Source organism: Corvus kubaryi, unplaced genomic scaffold (assembly GCF_017639235.1).
Source record: "Corvus kubaryi isolate FWS band 111438036 unplaced genomic scaffold, C.kubaryi_AGA036_p1.0 72, whole genome shotgun sequence".
In the NCBI taxonomy this organism is placed as follows: Eukaryota; Metazoa; Chordata; class Aves; order Passeriformes; family Corvidae; genus Corvus; species Corvus kubaryi.
The window spans coordinates 1526873-1547782 of NW_024582060.1; the positions used below are offsets into that span (position 1 = coordinate 1526873).

The 20910-nt window shown below is 42.1% G+C and overlaps 1 protein-coding gene across 22 annotated transcripts in view; it reads left to right on the forward strand.

Annotated features, from left to right (window-relative positions):
• CACNA1C (calcium voltage-gated channel subunit alpha1 C) overlaps window positions 1–20910 on the forward strand; it is a 464262-nt gene that overhangs the window by 277058 nt on the left and 166294 nt on the right. For all 22 annotated transcript variants that reach the window (XM_042050204.1, XM_042050205.1, XM_042050210.1 and 19 more), the window contains exons 6-7: window positions 18015–18176; window positions 19813–20009. In XM_042050204.1, the coding sequence (XP_041906138.1) occupies window positions 18015–18176; window positions 19813–20009 (359 nt within the window). The remainder of the gene's footprint in view (window positions 1–18014; window positions 18177–19812; window positions 20010–20910) is intronic.

The following is a 20910-nucleotide window of genomic DNA, read 5'->3' on the forward strand; positions in this document are numbered from 1 at the left end:
TTCCAGAAAACTTTTTTTTGAGTGAGCAGTACAGTTCTTATGGTGATTGTGTGAGGTGTGTGGCAGAGCAGTAGATTAGATGCTTCCCACAGCTCTCATCCCAGTGCTGGCAGCTGCTTTGTGTACAAAATAGAGTTTCAGAGCTAATTAAGCAAACTCTTTTTTTTCCCCTCCCCACTGTTTTTAAAGTCCTGCTGCTTCTGGAAAAATGGCCCACACCCAGTCCTTCTAGGCCAGCATTAATGTGTAGATTAATGGTGATTACTTTGAAAAGCACATGGATGATTTAGGTTTCATCGTAGTTAAGTCACTTTTGAAAATGAGACCTAAGCACTTGATATCATTGATACAGAGGTCAGATTTCACTGTTCCACTATTCTGTTACTGTCATCTTAACACAGTTCTTGCAGTGCATGCTTTATTTTGGTCACTGAAAGAACTTTGCTGCTGGAGTACCAAAGCAGTCTCCTTGTAAGAAAAACTTCACTCATGTGTGGGAGCACCTGTCTTAATGTGTGGCATTAAGATCAATATAATGGTTTGAGAAAGGAGAGAGAAGGAAAACAATTCCCTTGATGGACATAAGTAGACAAGTGCAAAATCAGCATGTCTACCAAAACTTAATCACTTTAGTGTCTTGGAAACTTACCCAGTATCTCCTTTGGCAGGAGTGTGAAGCATCGTAAAGCTTTCTAGGGACAGAATCAAGTCAGCCCCTTTGTGCTAAGAGTTTTCTGTTGATTACTCTTCTCTCTCGGTTTGATGTTATTACATATTTTAAAACTTGTTTTAAACATTTTGTGCTTGAGGAGGGCAAAAAGAAACATCCAATTGGGCAATGAAGAAACATGATCCAATTAAAAAAGAAAATCACTCCTGACTATTGGAAAGGGCAATGAGTTACTCCTACGCATGCTAGCTCGTGCCCTTTTAACTTATTAAATTCCATTTCTATCACCTTTATTCATGCTGCTCCATTATACCACCTCGTACATTCTGTTTGTTCTCTTTATGTTGTACTTCATCTTAATGTAGCTGCATTTTTGCCACTGGTTGTTGTCTATCTGATATTTGCCAGACTTAATTGATAAGCTCTTCTAGACAATTTGGAAGTCATATAATTTGAGTAGCTACTCTGCTCCATAGTTGTGTTTTCAATGAGATCCTCTGCTGACAACACAGATTTATGTAGGCAGAAGACCCTACTACCCTTAATGAAGCTGGAGAGGAAACTTGACTGTTCCACTGGAACAAAAACTTGCCATAATTTCTCTCTTTTTTTTTTTTTTAATTTTAAAACCACAAAAAGCTAAGCCTGTGATCTGTTCAAGCTTCACTGGAGTCTTGTAGCAGGAGAGTTACTCAAAGGCAGTGTAGGTAGCTCTCTAACACCAGTACTTACATGGTCTACTGGAGATGCAGCAATCACATAACAGGGAAAGAGAGGGTATGAGCAAAAGGACCTAAGCCAAACCCTTCCCATGACAATGCAATGTCCTTCTGTCAGTGACACAGCAGCATGTAACTGACAGAGTACATTTTTGAGTTAAATAAGACCACAATTTTTAGGTGTGAATGCCTGGAGATAACTACCTTTATGTGTATTTAAATAATTAACTACAGCAAATAATTTTTCAAAGTGATACTTCTGTTTAAGTCCATGATTACTCTGAGCTTAAGAGAAAATTGGGCACCTTCAGACTAGGTGGATGAAAAATTTAGACATTTTTAGGTTTTGATCTCTCTCATTGCAATTAGTAATCTGCCCTGAAATTCTCTTTAAAATTTATAATGCTTTCTCAGTCCCAGCAGTGTTCTCTACCCCATATTTATTGCAGTGTTTTCTCATTATCACAGTATTTTTTATCCTTATCCCAGGCTCTCTAGCATTAATCAAAATATTTCTTTGAACTTTGTAACAGGTAGCAAAGTGTCCTGCCTTTACTTACAATGTCCTGGCAGATCTGAGCCATCCAGGTTTATATATTTGATGCCACATTCACCACATATAGCAGTGAAGATGAGAAGTAAAAAACACCCTGAGGGCTCTGTGGGGAGAGTAATGCACAAGGAAAGGTGTGCTCGTTTGAGAGATGCTGGGGTGGCAAAGTCACCCAGTTGTCTTTGCTGTTAATTCACCATATTATTGCAGGTGGATGAAGCAAGAAAATCACAGGGGTGAGAGGACTGGATTTTTTTCCTGTCTAGGTGTTTTTGTGTGGGACGCTGCCTTAGTACGTTGTGTGTGCTAAATTGCAGTCTGGGGGCTTTTTTTTGTGGAGAAGTGAGAGCAAAAGCTTTCAAATGCTTACAAGATGTTGAGGTTGTAGTCTGCATTTTCCACTAATGACTGTTCTTAACACTAAGACTGGCAATATCTTTCTCCCCCTTTTCAAGGAATATGATCTAATCTAATATTTGAAATCACAGGGGAATTCTGTCTATATGGGCTCATAATTCAGAGATACATCCCCCTGAAAGAAAAATATGGGGGGGACTTTTATAGCAAAATACAGAGTAACTTAGAGAGTTTAAGACAGCACAGACCTGTCAGAACCACCATGGTCGTCTTCCTGATGTAAGACTAAGCAACTGCTCTATCTCATCTTTGATACCAGGACTGGGAATTTGCTATTGAATGATTTATAGTAATATGGGTGTTTGATGCTTGTTGCCCATAGGAAGAGGTCTTAGTGCAGTGAGCTAGAGACTGGTACTGTTGCAGAGACTTTGTCTTCCACTACACCTGATTTGGAGGTAGTGCACTTAACCAGGGGGGAACAGATTCAACATTTTCTCTCTTGCATAGTCCTTGTAAACCTGAACTATTTGAGAAGCCAGATTGAACTGGGTTTTGTAGCTGAAACATCTTCAGAGCCCCTCTACCTGGTGTGTGCAGAAGGCTGTGCCAGTAAGGAGGGATCAAGTACCAAGCAGAGAGCCCAGTTCCTGCTGCAGGCACTCTGCTCCTGGAACCTTCCATTCTGCCTGGACTGCGTAAAGCAGGGAGATCAAAATGGTGATTTTTAGCTACCCTCAAATGTTCTTTCCCAGGGAAAATACACTGTTCTCATCCATAGCATGATTCCAACTCGGGTTTGCCAAACAGCTTTGCTGGAGGGTGAGGACAGGACCTAGAGCAGCCCTAGATGTTGTCAGCTCTCTCTGTGTCTCAGTGTGCAGTGGTGACATTCACCCTAGTCCATCCCAGGCCTGGGATTGCCCTCCTCCTTCCCAGCCACTGAGACAGCACAGCTCAGTCCATTGCAATGATTCCCTTTTGCAGCTGTTGAAACAAGGCACTTTCAATGCAATTATCTGGTTTGCATTTGGCATTCTTCGCTTTTTTTATTTTCGGTGCCCAATCGAACATTTCCACCGTAATTTCTCATTATATTCTGCACTGTGAAAGAAAATTAACACTACTTTGTAGAGTTAAGGAAATAATGTAATTGAGGTAATAAACACAGGGAATCCAAGGAATCCAAAATGACTTCTCTTTTGATAACCATGTGTTTTTGGAATATGGCAAAGAAACGTGAGCTATTGACTGTTTCTGTATGTTGAATAGCAGGTATTAAGTCTTAAGGAAATACTAACTGGCAGTAAGGAAGTCCACTTTCTTTTAAAATGTATATGCCTGTAGCAAAGTACAGTTGAAAGGGGTGTCTTGCATGTGATTTGCATTTATTCACTGTCACTGGTGGAGCAAGGGACTTAAATTTGCCCTCCTGCTGCACGTGAGGTTATGCTATGAGCTGCGTACCAGGGGAGGATTGTGGCTTGCCTTCAGTGGGAGGAGAGAGCAGAAGTGGCCTGATCAGACCTCCCCAGGTGTGAAAGGTTTGTGGGTAGGAACTAAAGAATACAGTAAGCTTTGTAAGGAGGAAACAAGATACTTGGCAGTTTACTGCCACTGAACCTAGGAGATAAAAATTCTTGACAACACAGGGAACTACTTCAAACACTTTTAGGCAAAAATTGGCTTCCAAGTATTAGTTCTGCCTTACCTTTTGCTGTTGTTACATTAAATTATGTTAGTTTTTGCCAAGATCAGTTCCTTCCTTTTCTCTTGGGGTTCAGGAGCTGTAACAAACGTGCTCTCAGGCAGATTCCTGACGTTCTCCTTCATTCTTGAACAAGACTTCTCAACCCTCTGTGCCATCTCTCTGGCACATACAGCACCGTGAGAGGACAAGTTGCACCACCTTTCCCATGTCCTTGCCTCGCTGTTTTTAATCTCAAGTAGCCAATTTGTTTTGCTTTCATTACAGATGGGGAGGGAGTGGATTAGAAAGGATAGAACAGTCTGAACCAAATGTCCTCATTAGGCTTGTTTCTTCATAGTTAACTGCAAACTCTACACATGCTTGCAAAGTCCTTTATTGCCTTAGGTCACCATTACTCAAGGGAATAATTTGATTCCAGTGTAGCATCTCCCTTAGGTAAAGATCATTCCTGTGAGTAGGGATTCACAATCAGGACTTTAAGCATGCTTCCTTTTGAGAGGTACAGCCTGCAGAATGATGTCATTTATGGCAGAAGCAGTTGACTGTGTAGCAGAAGCTAAAGAGGAGTTTATCTTGCTAAGGAAGATTACTCATAGAGGCACATTGTTGCTCCAATAAAGATTTCTCTCATATTTTAAGGAATGCCAATGAAAACAGAGAAATATTTATTTGATCTTGTCTACGAGCTCTTTTAAAAATAACACTGACTACAAGTGCACCCAATAACTGCCTCAGCCTCTATCCTACCAGTTACTGTGCATGCTGGCATGATCATTCAGCATGTCTTCACAACAGAAAAAATCCCAATATCGTAATGTGGGACCACATCAGGGTGTAGGCAGTCCCTTCCAAATCAAGAAAACAAACCCCATGCTGACATCAAAGAGCAGACAGGGAGATAGTAAAAGAATTCTCTCTTGGCTTAGTAAGAGAATTTCCAGAAGTGCTCTGGATGGATCGGTCATTTCTAGTACCTTTTATTCGTTCTTCAAGTAATGCCCAGAGTTCTCATTCAGCATGGGTGTAGGGCACAGGTCTGGGAGAGAGCCCATGCCATCCAGATGCTTGTCCTGAAGCATCTGAAAATCTAAGAATGCCATCTGCTGTCTCCTCAGAACAGTTTGCATTGTGTCTGTACTGGCTGTAGCTAACTGGTACCAGCAGGATCGTGTTGGGCTCCCAGTTGCTCACTTGTAATTGCTGGCTGCTGCTGTCACCGTGCTGGGCAAGGGAAGATTTTGCTGTTCCACATCAAAGTATTAAGGGTATGATCTGCTTTGGGTTTTTCTTACCTCCTCTCCCAGATGACACCTCTACTGCATCTGCTGTCATCCCAACAAGTTACAACAAATGCCACTGCAGACTTTGATTTCAGTTGGCTGAATTTTCCATTGCTTAATCATTTAAGATCTTGTAAGCAATGATTTGAAGTGCTTTGTTCATTTTCTCTAAAGTAACTGTCTATTAATGTGTTGCTGACCTGATGGGACTTTCTAACATTCTCTTTCTCCTCCTGTCCCAAAGATGTGACTGACACACACACTGGGTAGCAGTTGACTCAGAAGCAGGACACAGGAGAGTTCATAGGATTTGCTCAGGACACAAGGTGGTGCATGGATGTTCTCTGGCATCATTCGAATTACTTCTGCTTGTCCAAGCCTTCCAAAAGCCTTGTTGGATGCCTGTGGTCCTTGTTGTGATTTCCACAAAGCATTATCAAAATATCAGCAAAGCACAGAGCAGCAGACCACTCAGACAGTGCCCTCGACCACTGGATGCATTTTAAGCTTGCCAGTAATTTTTTTTTTTTTAGCGATGATCTGAATTTATAATAACATTGCATCTTGGACAAATGCTATAGTAGAGAAAAAAAACCAAAGCATGAATTAAGAGGAGGCAAAATGAGGAAATAATATTTTAAAATTTCAATGTCTACATAAATCTATTGGAGAAGTTCTCTCTTCTCTTGAATGCAGGTTTCTCCAAAATCAGGGGCTGCCTTCTGAGTTATGTCTGCTTGCTGTTACTGTGCTAGATGAGAGCACAGGCATGTTGGCTGGTATGAATAACTAAAACACTTTTCTGTGCTGAGGATGTTTGTTGACTGAACAAATAACTTTCTGTTCTGATCATGGGGAAGTATGGAAATGAAAGCCCATCTAACCTGCAGAGCCTCTTAAAATTTTATCTAACTTTTCTTTGTGCCAGGGAAAAGGGAAGGAGATCAGACATCTTTCTTAATCTCCCTTTTTTCCAGAAGCAAATCCAATTCCTGTTTAACACATGTAACAATAACCTATCCCATATGTGTGTTGCCCTTTGTTGCAACTATTTTTTATGAGTTGTTTGAGTGGCTATGCCTCTTATTTTTTCAGTTTTAGATTATCTTCTGTTGGTTTGCTCTGCCACATCAATCACAATTCAGAAAACATCTGCTTACCCTCTGCAAAGAGTCTTTTTTTTTCAATTTCTGTACTGCTAAAGCTGCTCTACAGTTTTACATCAGAAGCATTTTTGACAGAATGTAGCTCACGGGATAAAAGAAATAGAAGAAATTATAAAAATTCTATTTTTGTCACTTCTTTTCATAGGCCTTACTAAATGTTGTTTTCTTCAGCAGTGGAAAGGGCTATAGAAATTCAATTTCTTTACAGGATTGCAAAACATCCTTTCTAAACTTTATTCAAGCATCTCATCTTTCAACCACACACCATCCTTGCAGGGGGCTAAGGCAGTGGTGTGAGAACTGGGACATATCAATTGCTATATACCTTAGAAGTATAATCTGTTGGGCCAGTTTATTTTCTATTATTGCTTGCACGTTAAGCTAGCAGCTTATCTGACATTTCTCTCCTTTTTTGCATTGGTTGTTGGGTTTGGTGATTGGTTGGGGTTTTTTCCTTGTTCCTTGTTGTTCAGGACATTTCTTCACTTGGCATTTTTTTGTAGGTTGTTGCTGTACATTGATTTTTATTTGTATTGGAAATTACCAAAGGATAAAGTTCCTTTTAATCAGGTTTGATGTCTTGGTCAGAAATCAAACCATTGCATCCAGGTATGATTACATACAAGGTTTACAAAGGCCTGTTCTGAATCCAACAGTTACGGTTTTTAACATAAACAGCACCCAGTGAAAGAATTTAGCATTGAGTCTCACCCTTCCCCTCACTGTGTAGGTGAAAATTTAAACTCAGCCTTTAGCCCACCTTTTGCTTTTCACACTCCCATGCTGGGATTATTTCACTTTAAAGCTTTACTTTGGAGGGAGTCAAATTCCTCTCAGATTTATATTTGTATGTTTCTATATCTGTTAAGAATGTAATTTAGCCGTTCAGATTGCAGCAGGAGAGCCTTATGATTCTCTCTTGACAGGTTATTATATGTAAAAGGAAATTAAAAATAAATAAATGTTTAATAAATATTTAATTCCAGTGCTTTCTAGCAACACATACCCAATCTGTGCAAAAAGCCTTCGAACTGTGCAAGTTGTAAAGTGAGTTGCAAAGAAAGTAAATACCAATAAAGAGCCATTCTTTTTTCTGACAAATACAACTTTGTGAAAACTGCAACCATTAATTTTTCTGTCCAAACATACGGGGGCTACCAAGTGAGCTAAAGGACGTTTTGCTTGTTATGTCAGAAAGCATTTTTTCCCCCCTAAAGCATTTATTATCTGATGTGTGCAAGCAGGGTTTTAAGTCTAATCAGGTTACTAATGTGGAAAAGAAAGCAAGCTGGAGTTTTAGGTGTTCTGAGATGGGACTGATTAACCACTGAGCTGATACGTCCCTAAATCCACTCCCTGTTCTTAAAACTAAGAGTCAAACTTGCTCAGATTTGTCTGGCCATGTGTTGTCCAGGATTTTGGCATCATACCATAAGTTTTTTATGAACAGCAATTTCAGTTGCTTAGATAGAGAAAACAAATGTGTGCATCAAGACAGTAACACAGCAATAATCACCCTTTGGTTTGCATAAATTCTTTAATTACCTGATCAGGTAGCTTTCTATTGTGTGTTCTCGAAACTCTCCCAAAAACCCCTCTATGGCAGTGATTTGAAAATGTCACACTGTGCCTCTCCAGAGCTCAGTCCCATCGATGCTCATTAAGCACCATCCCAAGTCAAAAGGTGGGGTGAATTCTCCAGGGCTATATAGGCTAATTATTTGTCATATATACTGTGCTGTACTTCTACACAGTCATCTAAAGAGAAAGTTTTAGACTTTATCCAACATTTTGTTGTAATTCTTCTATCACAAGTAGTTCAAACTTTGTGTAGCTCATGGTGTGCCACTTGTTATATGCTGGAGTGTTTAACCTGCAAGAAGATCAATTTTTCTCATCAATATCTTTTTCCCCATGTACTGCAAAACTGTAATCTTATCGTCCCTGGCTGGACTTCTACATTTACAGAATCCCTGTTAACATTTGTTATCTTTTAAGCTTTTGCCTTTTCTAAACCTGCTCACAAGTGATGAGTTAGAGCACCTGGAGAAGGACATCAAACAATTAAAATACTCTTTATCATTTGTAACACAGAAAGGAGACTAATGCCCACTGACCTGAGGAATCATGACAATAAACTGTAAAAAAATTTAACAATTTTATAAAGCTGTTTGTAACTCAAAAGCCATTAATCTTCCACTCAAATGATTGAGACCCAAGTGCTTTGAGCCCATTTCTTCTACCATGATGCTTTAGTACTTACAGGTTTTCTAAGTTCCTTGTTTGCAAAACTATTTCCTTAAGACGTGTATTCACTTTTCAGAGCTGCATACAAACAGCATTTGAGATGCTGAAACAAGGCTTTTCAATCACTGTCTCAGTTCAGAGCTTATTTAACTGTTGGCTTGGGGTTTGTTTTTTAGGTTCACCTGTCCAGAGTGAAGACAGTACAGTACATATGTTGACATATTCCTACACAAGTTTTCTGATTGAATCCAGTGGCACAGGACTAGACCAAAATTCCCCCCGTAAAGACTGTTCCCTGTCACAGCCGTGCTTGCACATGAAGGAGTTTAAAAAGTAGAAATGTGATGGGTCATTTCACTGAGAACTGGGGCAGTCTTTGGGCCAGACTCTCTTTGGGTTTGGATAGCTCCGTAGGAAGAGGAGCCAAGAAAAGTTCTTCCTATCTGTGATCCTTCACAGTGGTTAAGAGTAGACAAAACCTTCACAGTGACCCCAAGAATGGTTTTTTCAGTCCATAATCATCTTGTCAGCACAAAATCAAAGCTATTTCTGGGGAAACAGTGACAGCTGATCCTTGCTGGCCTAGGAACTGCCAGGGCTCCTGAATGCCCTTTACCTGCCTTAACTTTAATCCATCTTTAGAAGTCCCTGTCTGGCAGAGAGTACTTGACCTCATCCTCCCCACTCTGTGTAAGAATATTTTGCAGCACCCTGTGGTCATTGTTCAAAACAGCCTCAGAGTTAGCTCACTGAATTTCATTTTGGTTTTGTTCAAGATGGCTTTTTTTCTGAAACGTGCAATTTTCTGTTGGCACTTAATTGCTGCTTTTCTCTCCATGCTCCTCCTCTATATGCAGGTAGCTGCATGGGAGGGACACTACACCATTTTGGGGTTGGTTTTTTTATGTTTGAAGTCTGAAGGTCTTGCCTGGATCTCATCCTCAGCTGAACTGAGCTAAAATCAAATGGTTAGAAAGCAAGGCTGAACTTGCAGGAGCTACCTCATGAAGTGGAACTGAAAAGATGAACAAGGTCTTTTGGTCATCAAACAACTTTATAAGAAAGTGGACACTTACATACTTTGAACGAAAGGCTGCTAAAAAAAGCTAAAGGCCCCCAGGAGGAGAGAGGGATGCTTCTATGAGAGGTAGTAGAGGTCTCTTCCAGCAGAGAGTCAAGGAGCCTAAGCCATGTGTACATTTATCCAAGCATCCTCCTCAGGCAGCCAAAAGCTGGGCTGTGTGGCCACCCTGCTCAGGGCAAGCTGTATTTTCTGCCTAAGTTAGGTCACTCTGACAGGCAGAGGATACTCAAGCTGAACTGCTTCCCAAGAGAAAAGGATCCAGAAAGAAGAGCTGGGTTTCGTTGTGGCTTTTGGTTTTGTTCTGCTGATCCTTTCTCTCCTCAAAGGATGAGGCGAGGGTGGTGTTGCAAGACATGGCAAACATGAAACAATTGTGTTCACGTCCACATGCCCATTTGAATGAATCTCTTTGTGCGTGAGTATTTCAGTTTGAGAAATCAGTGAAGACACAGTTTGAAAATGCAGGAATGAGAACATTGTTAGCAGATGCCAAAACTTCCTTTCTTCTATTTTTTACAGCACGTGGTTTTGAATTGAGTGCTTGTACATGTTTAAATGGCATTGCCTACTCCAGAGTAGTCACCCTGCAGCTTGAACATTTTCTTTCCTATTTCTTTTTACATCAGCTAGTTTTCTGTCCTGTGCTGTGTCTTTCCTTACTATTCCAAGACCTTCCCTATTATTCTTGAAATAGAAATGACATCTGCAGCCCCAAGAATGCTGCACTACACCCACAGAATTTACTTTATCTAGCAATCTGCCACTAATATTTTGAGAATCCAGCAAGACAGAAAAAGACTACCTCCCCAAATTGCTATTGTACAGCTGTCCTTAAATGAACTGTGTCATATGAGTTCCCTTTGCAACACTGCTGAAGAAAATGCTCAATGTTTTTCTCACAAATCATTGTAGATGTACTTAGCTCAGATATCTTGCCATGACTGTGGACCTTTTTGTGCTAAAACTATCTGTTGTTTTCCAGTTTTCCTTTGAAATTGCTATAAAACCTTTCATATTTATGAATATTTAATATTTTTCAATTTTCTTAGGCAATGTCTACATTTATTAAGTGATAAACCTCCACTTTGGGGAATATTACTGGTTATATTGCTTGTGCTTTGGAAATAGAACTGTAGTGGCAGTCTCTCTGTGTATTGTCAGAAATAAATGTGATTTGTGGGTAGGCCTGGCTCGTGGCTGGGGATGGTACATCAGCTCCACCACTTCAGAGTGGTTCCCAGAAGTGATCTGACTCAGGCCCTCTGCTGAGTCACAAATCCTCCCCTGCTTCCTCCTTGCTTGGACAGAGTAGTAGTTTTCTTCTGAACTGTATTAGCAGGAAAAGAATTGCTTCCCACACCCCTGGCACTGGCTGAAGTACAAAAATGTGTATTTTTGTGTGTATAGGGAAGCAGAGGTGGGATGGTCCTCTCTTTTCCCTTTATGCCTGCTCACTTCTAGAGGGTCATTTATGTGAGGCTGCACCTCTCCTTGTTCAGGCAACCCTGTGGTGTAGGCAAAATATAGCCCTGCAAAACCAATGGAAGAACAGACTCAGGATATGCTTTCTCTGAAGACCTGGACTGCTAATATGATGAGAACAGGAACTGCCCTGTCCAGCAAACCAAGTTTGATCCAAAATTGAAGACACGGGAAATGTGAGATAGAGCTGTGCTTGGCAAGGTCTGAATGTCTTAAGGATATTTTAAGGTTTGCCTGCAGAACTCAGTCATGACTTCCAAGGCAGGCAGCAGGCAGAAGTGTGAGCCCAGAAAATGGGCTCAGGTGAAGGGATGGCTAAAAGTGAAAGGCGCAGTGTTTGGGTGCCCAAACGCACTGCCTGCCGAGCTCACGGTGTAGTGTCCCTTTGACAAAAGCTGCTAGCCCCTGACAATTGCCACGGCACTTCTGGTGTCCAGAGAGCTCCAAAAAGTGCATTGACTGCTTCAAGAGCCGGGCTCCTGGTTACTGAGTGTCCTTGCAAATGACGTAAATCGTAGTGTTGGTGGTCAGGATGAGATCTAAGCAGCCTTCGGGAAGTTAAGGAATCCACACCCCTGTGTTACGGCCCATCAGCCGTGAATGAGGTGTGAATGTCGCAGTACTTCGGAGAGGAGTTTTCACAACTGGGTCACTGCGTAAGGGAGGCATGACAAGGACTTACCCCACCTCGAAAGATTTGCTTCTTATCAGCTGCTTCCTTTATCTGGAAACCCAGTTTGTAGCCTCAGGTGGGCACGCCCTTTTGCACCTGGGAAGCCCCTCCCTGCACCCAGCGATTGCTCGAGCCCTGAGCACCGCCAGTCCGGTCTCTTACAGCACCTGGGCGGTGCCTGCGATGGCCGAGTGTTTGAGATGTTTATCGCCAGCAGAGCGGCGATTCACAGCGCGCACTGTTGGAGCAATTTGGTTTTCTTGGTTTAGGAACAGGAATGTAGACTCTGCTGTAAACACCTCTGTACAAAACATTGGTTTTCCCCCATTCTGTATCCTAGAAAAATCGAAAAATCCAGCCTGTGTTTTGCCCCAGTCTGTGTTCTGCCTGATCTGGTCTGGGGTTTTCCCCATTCCGTATCCCGGAAAAAATCCAGTCCGGGTTTTCCCCTCTGCCGTAGCCCAGGCCCGATCCGGCGCACTTTGCAGCGGTGCCCACTGTAATCCCGATCGAGTCTATTTTTCTTCATGTTAGTCGGCTTCAGATTTAATACGAACAGCAGCAAGGTTTGCTCAGCTTATTGAGTGAGTCTGAGTGTGGGATTTAGTGAAATTCCTGTGGAAATCGGTGTCCGAGGCAGCCCCAGGTGTGGTCAGTGAGGATGAGGAGGGATGATCCAGCCCCAGGTGTGGTCAGTGAGGATGAGAAGGGATGATCCAGCCCCGGGTGTGGTCAGTGAGGATGAGGAGGGATGATCCAGCCCCGGGTGTGGTCAGTGAGGATGAGGAGGGGCAGACCCTGCTGAGGGCTGCTTTCAGGGGTTTCTGGAGCCTCTGGAGCGGGCAATCTCCGGGGGTCTCTCACAGGACAGCAGTGGGAGCATCCTGCAGGACGGGGGAACACCTGGGTGCTCCTGGAGCATTGCTCAGGACGTGCAGAGGGACAAGCCCTGTCCCACAGGGCGGTGCAGGAGAGGGGAGCAGCTCACCTGAGCAGGTGGGGCAGCCGTGGGGGGCAGGGAGGATCCTTTTTCTTTCTCTCTTTGATTTCATCTTCCCAGTCCCATCCCAGTGTCCCCAGTGGAAAGGGAAAACCTTTATTATGCCATTTTATGGGTTTGAGTTGAGGGAAAATTCCCCCTTTCCATCATCTTAAGGTTAAAATTGTAAAGGAATCCTGATTTTCCCTTGTTTTAAAGGTTTAAATTCAGGGAAAATCCTCTTTTCCCCAGTATTTGGAGTATTTAAATAGAGGGGAAAAGGGCAGGAAAAGAGAGAGAAAAAAGGGCTAGAAATGTGAGGTGAAAACGGGTGGGAAGAAGGAGAGGGAAAAAGGGTGGGAAAAGAGAGAGAAAAAAGGGCAGGAAACGTGAGAGGGACAGAAGGACATGAAACCTAAGGGGAAAAGGGAGGGAAATGTGAGGTAATTGGGCACTCATGCATTAATTACTTGGGAATTTATGAACACCACTGTGCAACAAAGGAGAGAGATTGTCTTTTTGAGAAAAAAATCTGGCAGAATCAGTCCCAGAAAGATTTTTTTTTTTCAGGTCTGGGAGTTCACAACCTTGAAAAAAAGGCAATTTGGGTGATTCTAAGAATTTTCTTACTTTTATAGGCACGTCTTTCTTGAGAGGATTTCTGTATTAGCAAACCTACCATTCATTTCCTTGGATACGTTCCACAACGCAACAATGCCAAGTGTATTTTAGCAGCTGGGTCTTTTTCTTGGGCCATCTTGCTAAGCATTGGTTGAAATCCAAAAAAGCTTGTAAGTACACAAGGGGATATGTAGGTAATCCCATTGCTTTAAGTGCAGACACTTACATGCTCAAAGATAAAGCACATTCTTCAATAACTGCCCGAATCGATGAGACAGCAACCAGCCCCTCTTGTCATCTTCCTGAGAGAAAAGCACAGCATCAGATAATAGCTCTAAAACACCTGCAGCAGCTCGAAAAGTGCATTTCCCATGGCTTTGAGAAAGATCAATGTTACTTGATATAAGTTTTTTTTCTTTTTTCTTCCCTAGTCCCTCTTCTTCCCAGTTGTATTCTGAACTTTTGGGTTAATGCAGTCCTCTAGAGGCTAAAAAAGGCTTGACCTGGTATAAAAAGCAATGTTTTTCCCATGTAATAAATATTTAAAATGTTTTATCTGTGTAAATAAATGCTAAATTCTGTGAGCCCGGGGAATGGCATTAACGTCTTTTGCTTGCTGAAACATTTACGGAATCAGTGTCAGCCAACAGAACACAGCCAAGAGGATTTTGTTAAAGGTAAACTGGAGTGCTTTTAAAATAAATACGAAGAGTTGTTTAAGATCTTCAATTATTAACAGAAGAAAAGCGTGGGCTGGAATAGTGCAAACAATCCCTTTCGTTGCACTTTCCCTAATCCCTGTGCAGTTCTCTGGGCCCAGCCTGGAGCAAGCTCCTCAAGGCAGATGCTGCACCTTCACAGATGTCTGGAGAGAGCAGCACCACAAATAAGTAGACTTAAAAATATTTGAAAACTATTTATTTTTATATTTGCTTCTCAGGACTTAAGTTCAAGAGCCTGTGTTTACGGTTGGCCAGCGATGACGTTGCCAGCCTCTGAAAAGAGCACTGGAAAAATTCAGCTCTGCTGTAGAAAGCAGTTGTTGGCATCACCTCCTTTACATCCAGAGGCCAGCTCTGCAGTCTGATCAGGTCACCAGGCACTCTGATTTAATATGATTATCAGCTGTACAGCTCATTGCTAGGAGTGCAAGCCTTACCTCCACGAGTGAGAAAAAAATGCCAAAGGTGCGCGATGGTGTGAACACCCGTGTGGGGTGATACCTGTGTATTGCACCATGCAAAGATTAACAGCATACAGGAGTTGGGACAGAGAAACCATTCTTTTATAAGATGAACTCTCTCTTCTTCCTCTACACAGAGAAAGAGCCCAGAAAAGTGTTTAGAATTCTCACCACTGGTTCGAAAAGTCTTTGTGACTGCTTATAAGGGGGTGGTTCGCCTTGGTTTACTCTGATCAGAAGTGCATCTGCACCTCTGCGGTTTCAGAACACAGATTTGATGTGTTTTGAAGCGTGTGAGGTTTTTATTAAAGAAGTGACTCTGTTCCACCTACCCATGGCTCTTCCCCAGTCCTTTAATCCCTCCTCATCTGCTCTCCCCCTTGCCAGTACAATGAGTTATCCTGACTGTCTGGACACGGTTCCTCGTACCACTCCTTGCAGCAGCTCTTTGTGTTGCACGTGGCTGCCTGACAGAATAAAGCAATTTGCAGGCAGCAGCTGTGTTGCAGCAAAAACCTGACAACAATGTGAGGAGCCTGGTGATGTGCATGGATCTCTTGCCTTTCTGCATTATACCTTCTGAGGGCATTTCTAAAGTCGCTGCACAGTCAGTGGTTTTTTATCTCTTAGAAACTCTCTGAATACTTTGCTGGTAATGAATTTAAGCTTGCTAATTATTAGAATCATCTGGATTTAAAACCAGGCTGCCCTAAAGGGATACTGCACAGCACACACACATCAATTCATGCTAACAGTATTCAGTACCTCGTGTCCTCTTCAACGTTGGCTTCTTATCGTCAAGAAGCTTTTCTCTAATTAAGCTGGCTGAAGGTCCTGTACGTCTGCTGGTGGTACGTGTTCCCCTTGGCCATCTAAACATCATCTCAAGTTCGTGGTGCAAAGCTTTGTTTTCACAAGCACTGCTTTGTTAGCACAAAGGGCATTGGTTTGTGCAGATATTATCTTCTCTGGACATCTCTAGTAGGCTGAAGCACTTTCATGGCGTGGGTGTTAATGAAGCTGGTTTTAAAATGAGGGAGCTTTTCTGTTCATCTTTTTGTCTGCCCTCAGTACCCTCTCAGGAGTACTGGGTATAACCTACAATGAATGCTAAAATTAATTAGTACTAATAATTAAGGATAAATTACCTAAAACCTGGTATCAGAACTCTTAACCTCATCAGCTTGACTACGTTTTGGATTAACAAGACTCCTGAAATCACTGGGAAATGAGGCCTTTATTTGCTTTTGTGTAGGTTTATTTGAAGCTCCAAGTATTTCAATCTGCAAAGTTTGGGGGGGGGGGGGGGTGTTTCAGATTTGCAGCCATCTGTAGTCTTTTAACTTTCTTGTACTGTTGTACCTTGTTTGGGAGAAGGTGAGACGTTGCTTTAATTTTCTGGGGAATGTAACATTCCTGACTGATATAAAGAGTTGGAGCAATGGTGGTGTTGACTGCACTTCATTTTCTGTGCATATTTAGAATTAGTAGACTGAATGACGTGGGCATTTAGCGGAAAAGGTTGGCTGCTTCATGTAAGCACAGCAATTTTTTTTTTTTTTTCCTCCAGAGACATTGCTTATTGAGAAAAACACCCAGAGGCAACTGAGCAAGCAGAGTGGCCCACTCTTGTACAGGATATTTTGATCCTGTCAGTAATGCAGTTATTGTAAGAGTCTCTGTGGAAGCCCGAATGTTTCATGCTGAATGTCACTGCCTTTGGATAGCAGCATATCCTTTGGATAGATAACTGATAACAGATAACTGAACTGCCTGGAGAGACCTGAGAAAATGTTCTGACATCTGAGGGATGTTAGAATCCAGCCAGTATTTGCTAGCAGGCAGTGAGGGATGCTGCTGGCCAGGCAGCTGATGCCACATTTGATTGCTTCTGCTGTGTTCCTTCATGGCTGTGGAGCAAAGGCAGTCTCAGCCTTAGCTGTGAACTGACAAGTGGATTGCCTACAAGGGAGAGGGCTTGTCAAGAGATGTGTCATCCTCATTTGAAAGTATTTAAATTATTTTTTTTAAAAAGGAAAAGAAGAAGAAAGTCTAAGATCTTAGATGATAGATTTTAAAAGTTATTAGTTATCACAAGCTCTCTCGGCAGATGTATAACAGACATTTGCAACCCATGAATCACATTTCTCAAAAATCACAGCTAATACCAACTTCTCTGAGGAGATGACAGCATTTGCAGGAGACACTAATGACTCCTGGCTCTCAGTCATTGCAAAATCATGAGCTTGTAATTGTTCTGATCTGGCTATTTGTAGATTATAGAGTTCTAGAGGTCTCTCAACACTTCCATCATTAATAACTTGCCAGTGATAGTGGTTGCTATCATTCCTACTCAAAGTGATAACTTTAAGATCTTTGTAAATGCAAATCCTTACTAAAGGCTTACAAGGCTGGCTTTATTCTTCTGGTTTTACAAAATGAGGAGAAGGAGACAGAGGCACACGAATCTGCAACTTGAGTCAAGTGCGTCTGAGGGTACAGCTGCTTGGTGATTTAGAAAACTTGGCTACAAGTCACCTTCCCTGGGCCATTCTGGGAATGTTTGGCTTGCTCATGATTAAGACTTTCAACAGTCTCATACCTTAACAGTCTTGTAATAATATTTTCTCATACCTATTTCTGGGCAACCTCTGTTAAAAGGTGATCCTTGGGACAAAACTAGCACTGCTGATTCTGACTCTCCCTCTGTTGAGACTGAAGTTAGATGAGGTAGATGTGGAGCACAAAAAGATCCTAAGAGGGCGGGGAGCTCTCATTCAATATGGGTTTGGTGGTTCTTGAGCAGCTCATGCTGTGCCTGGGACTGGCTTGACTTCTGGAAGAGCCCAGCATCAGAGTAGGGACATGACTTCGGTTTGCCACCCCTCCCCATACGCTGGAGTGCATCTCTGTGCACCCCAGCACTTGCCCTCACGTGTGTACCGTGGTTCTTGTCCCTCTTCAGGCCTGGTGTTCTTTGTTTTTCTCGTGCTTTAACTCTCCTCAATACCGTGTGGGATATATTCCCTCCTCGGGGAGGGGCTCTTTGGTGACAGGTAAGGTAATATCTGTTTCACTTTGGTCTGTGATCTGGGCAGCTGTGGGAATTGTTTGCAATGTTGGGGATAGTCTGGAGGGAGGTGTCCTGTAAATGTACCTCTTTACATCATCAAGATGATGAGTTCAGGCGAGGGGAAAAGAAATAAAACTGAAACACTACTGTGCAATGTATAGCCTCTCTGAATTTTGTTCTCTTGCTGATAAGTGCTTCCATCTGTTCTCTCTGCAGGTCTCCAGGTGGTTTTAAATTCAATTATCAAGGCCATGGTCCCTTTGTTGCATATTGCCCTGCTGGTGCTGTTTGTCATTATTATCTATGCCATCATTGGACTGGAGTTATTCATGGGGAAGATGCACAAGACCTGCTACCATGTGCAAGGGGGACTGATGGGTAAGAGGAACACACATATACCTACAGAGGCTTTCAGAGGGAGGCTTTTGTCATATGTAATAGAACATTTCTCCTGGCACAGGAGATGGGTGGCAGTTGCTCACTGCTTCTGGATTTCTCATGGGTTTCACAATTTCACCACTGCAGACTGAGCTACACAGGAGATGGCATCACAGAAATGAACAACTCATATATTTTATTATTAATTTCATATACAAGTGCATCTTTGTTTTAAACCAGTATCGTCGTAAAGGAAAATATCATTCAGGGCAGTACTTTTTTTTTTTTCAATCACACAGGCTGCAACTGTGGTTAGAAGTGCAACCAGAAAGAAAACAAAATTATATTAGTGGGAAGAAAGTTTTTTCCATCAAATCCATCAGGAAAAAAACTTTCAAATTATTTGCAGAAAGAAATATTCACATTTCAAAACAATTCAATTGCATTGTCACTCATCTAACCATCTGTTCATTTTCATTTGATTTATTGATCTTGAACAGCATCTATTTCTCATGTGGTGGTGGGTGCTAATGCCTAGGACCCAGTTCAGCTCATAAGAAAATATTGAACGGCAGAGAATTGTTTCAGAAGTTTTGTATTTTCTGCTTTTATAATGTTGGCAGATTTCATTTTCTGGAAATGATGCTAGAACTATAATGCACTGTCACTCTGGTTTGCATCTTTAAAGTGGGTTTATTTTTCTCCATTCTGTCTGGAACTATTTACATTACAGCATCTAATTCTGATATTACTGTTTCTGGCATTCTTCCGTGATCAGAATGCGATCACAATTTTGGAAAATTACATTTTTTTACCACATAAGATGAGAAACAAATATAATTACCCCCTCCCTTACAAGTATGTACATTCCTGCACCTGTTAAAAATGTAGCACAAAGCTCTGAAATCTGTATATTTTTAAAAAATCACACTGCAGAAGTTTTTGTGCTTATAACAATGTTTCCTTGAGCATTCTGTATATACCAAAGTACTTAGTTTGCTTTGTTGTATAGGTTCTCAGATCTTTGAAAACACCTGTACAGAATAAGGGGTGGATAATCAAGCAGCAGTCTTACAGTTTCTGAGTGCCACTGGGCTACTGATAAAATGCCACACATCATCGAAATGCCAAAAGAGCAGAGCTCCAGACACTCTCTGCTGTAATTCAGCAGTGGCCTGGTGCCACATGAACCTGTCTCCAGAGCACTGGAGCCTGTCTGCTGCAGGGGCTCAGCCTCCCTCAGCAGTGCCAGTCAGTGCTGCACTTCCAAGACTAACCCAGATGCCAGGTGACTGCAGTAGGAAAATGCTGGCCATGACACACAGCCTAATGAAACATGAGAGGCTTGATCTAATGTTCCCTGTCATGTTGAAAGGCATGAATTCTTCCTCGCAGGAGGGTATGCTTTGGAAAAAAAAGAAGTTAATCTCAGTTTTGACTATAAAATTTGACAGCTTGGCTATTATTTTTTACAAAAAGAAAGCGAAGCGCGACAGTGAGCAGTTGTCTGTGTATTCCTGAGAAATCTGTCAAACTCCCTGCAAAACACACTTGTTAAAATCTGATATCCTTCACTTGCTTATCAGTGTGTCAAGTGGTTTTCTTCAGCTGTTTTTTCCCCCTTCTCTCCTTTAAGATACCCCTGCGGAAGACGACCCGTCCCCGTGTGCCCCCCAGTCTGCCCACGGGCGGCAGTGTCAGAACGGCACCGAGTGCAAGGCGGGCTGGGAGGGACCTAAGCACGGCATTACCAACTTTGACAATTTTGCTTTTGCCATGCTCACGGTGTTTCAGTGCATCACCATGGAGGGCTGGACAGATGTTCTGTACTGGGTACGTATCCGAAAATGACAAGCTGAGAGTCCTGCTTGTGCTCACAGCTATGTTGGAACCCGGGGGCTTTAGCTTTCTTGCTCATTCTCTAGAGTGAAGGCATGGTTGCTAGCATGGAGCTTGAATTAACTTGGCTTACTGTTAGGTAAAATGGGAGGGGTTACCTGGTGCAATGAAATCAAATGTAAATGTTGACTTTCCATTGATATTTTAATTTTGAATGACAGCAGATGGCTTATTGATTTGAAAGTTCACAATGTACCTTGGTTGAGCAGAAAGTCATTGAAAGACCCTCTCTGCAGGACTGAAACATCTCATACATCTCCAGATTACTGATGTAGAAGTATTTGTCCTCTACCCATGGCATTTATGTTCCAAAGGCACTGCACTGGTCAGCTCATAGGTTTTATAGGAAAGGCCTCACAAATTCCAGCAGTACTTCTGATTATGACTTTTTTCATAGAAGAATTTATTCTAATGCTATTAGCTCTGATACCGGTATCAATCATGGTCCCGTGTTTAGCCAAAACATGATATTGTCTTTAACATAAATGGAGTCTCATCTTGTCCTGTACCCTAATTCTGGACATTTCAGCAGCTTTAGTTTATACCTTTTAATTCCTAATGTATTGGGAAATTCGTTGCAATACAATTATACTATAGGAGTTAATATCAGGTTCAGCTTTCACCAGTAAATCATATATAATAAACAGGTTTCTGGATGTAGCTCTGGCCATCAGCTTTTGCAACAGTATGTTATGACCCAGGACCTTCATTCACACACAGCACAGTCCTGTCTGTACAAGGCTAAACCAGACTCTCACCAGCTTGTGAGTCTGGCGTGTCATGAGACCTGGTTCTCCAGGATGGTAGGGTGTGTTAAAACACACGGTGCAGTTTA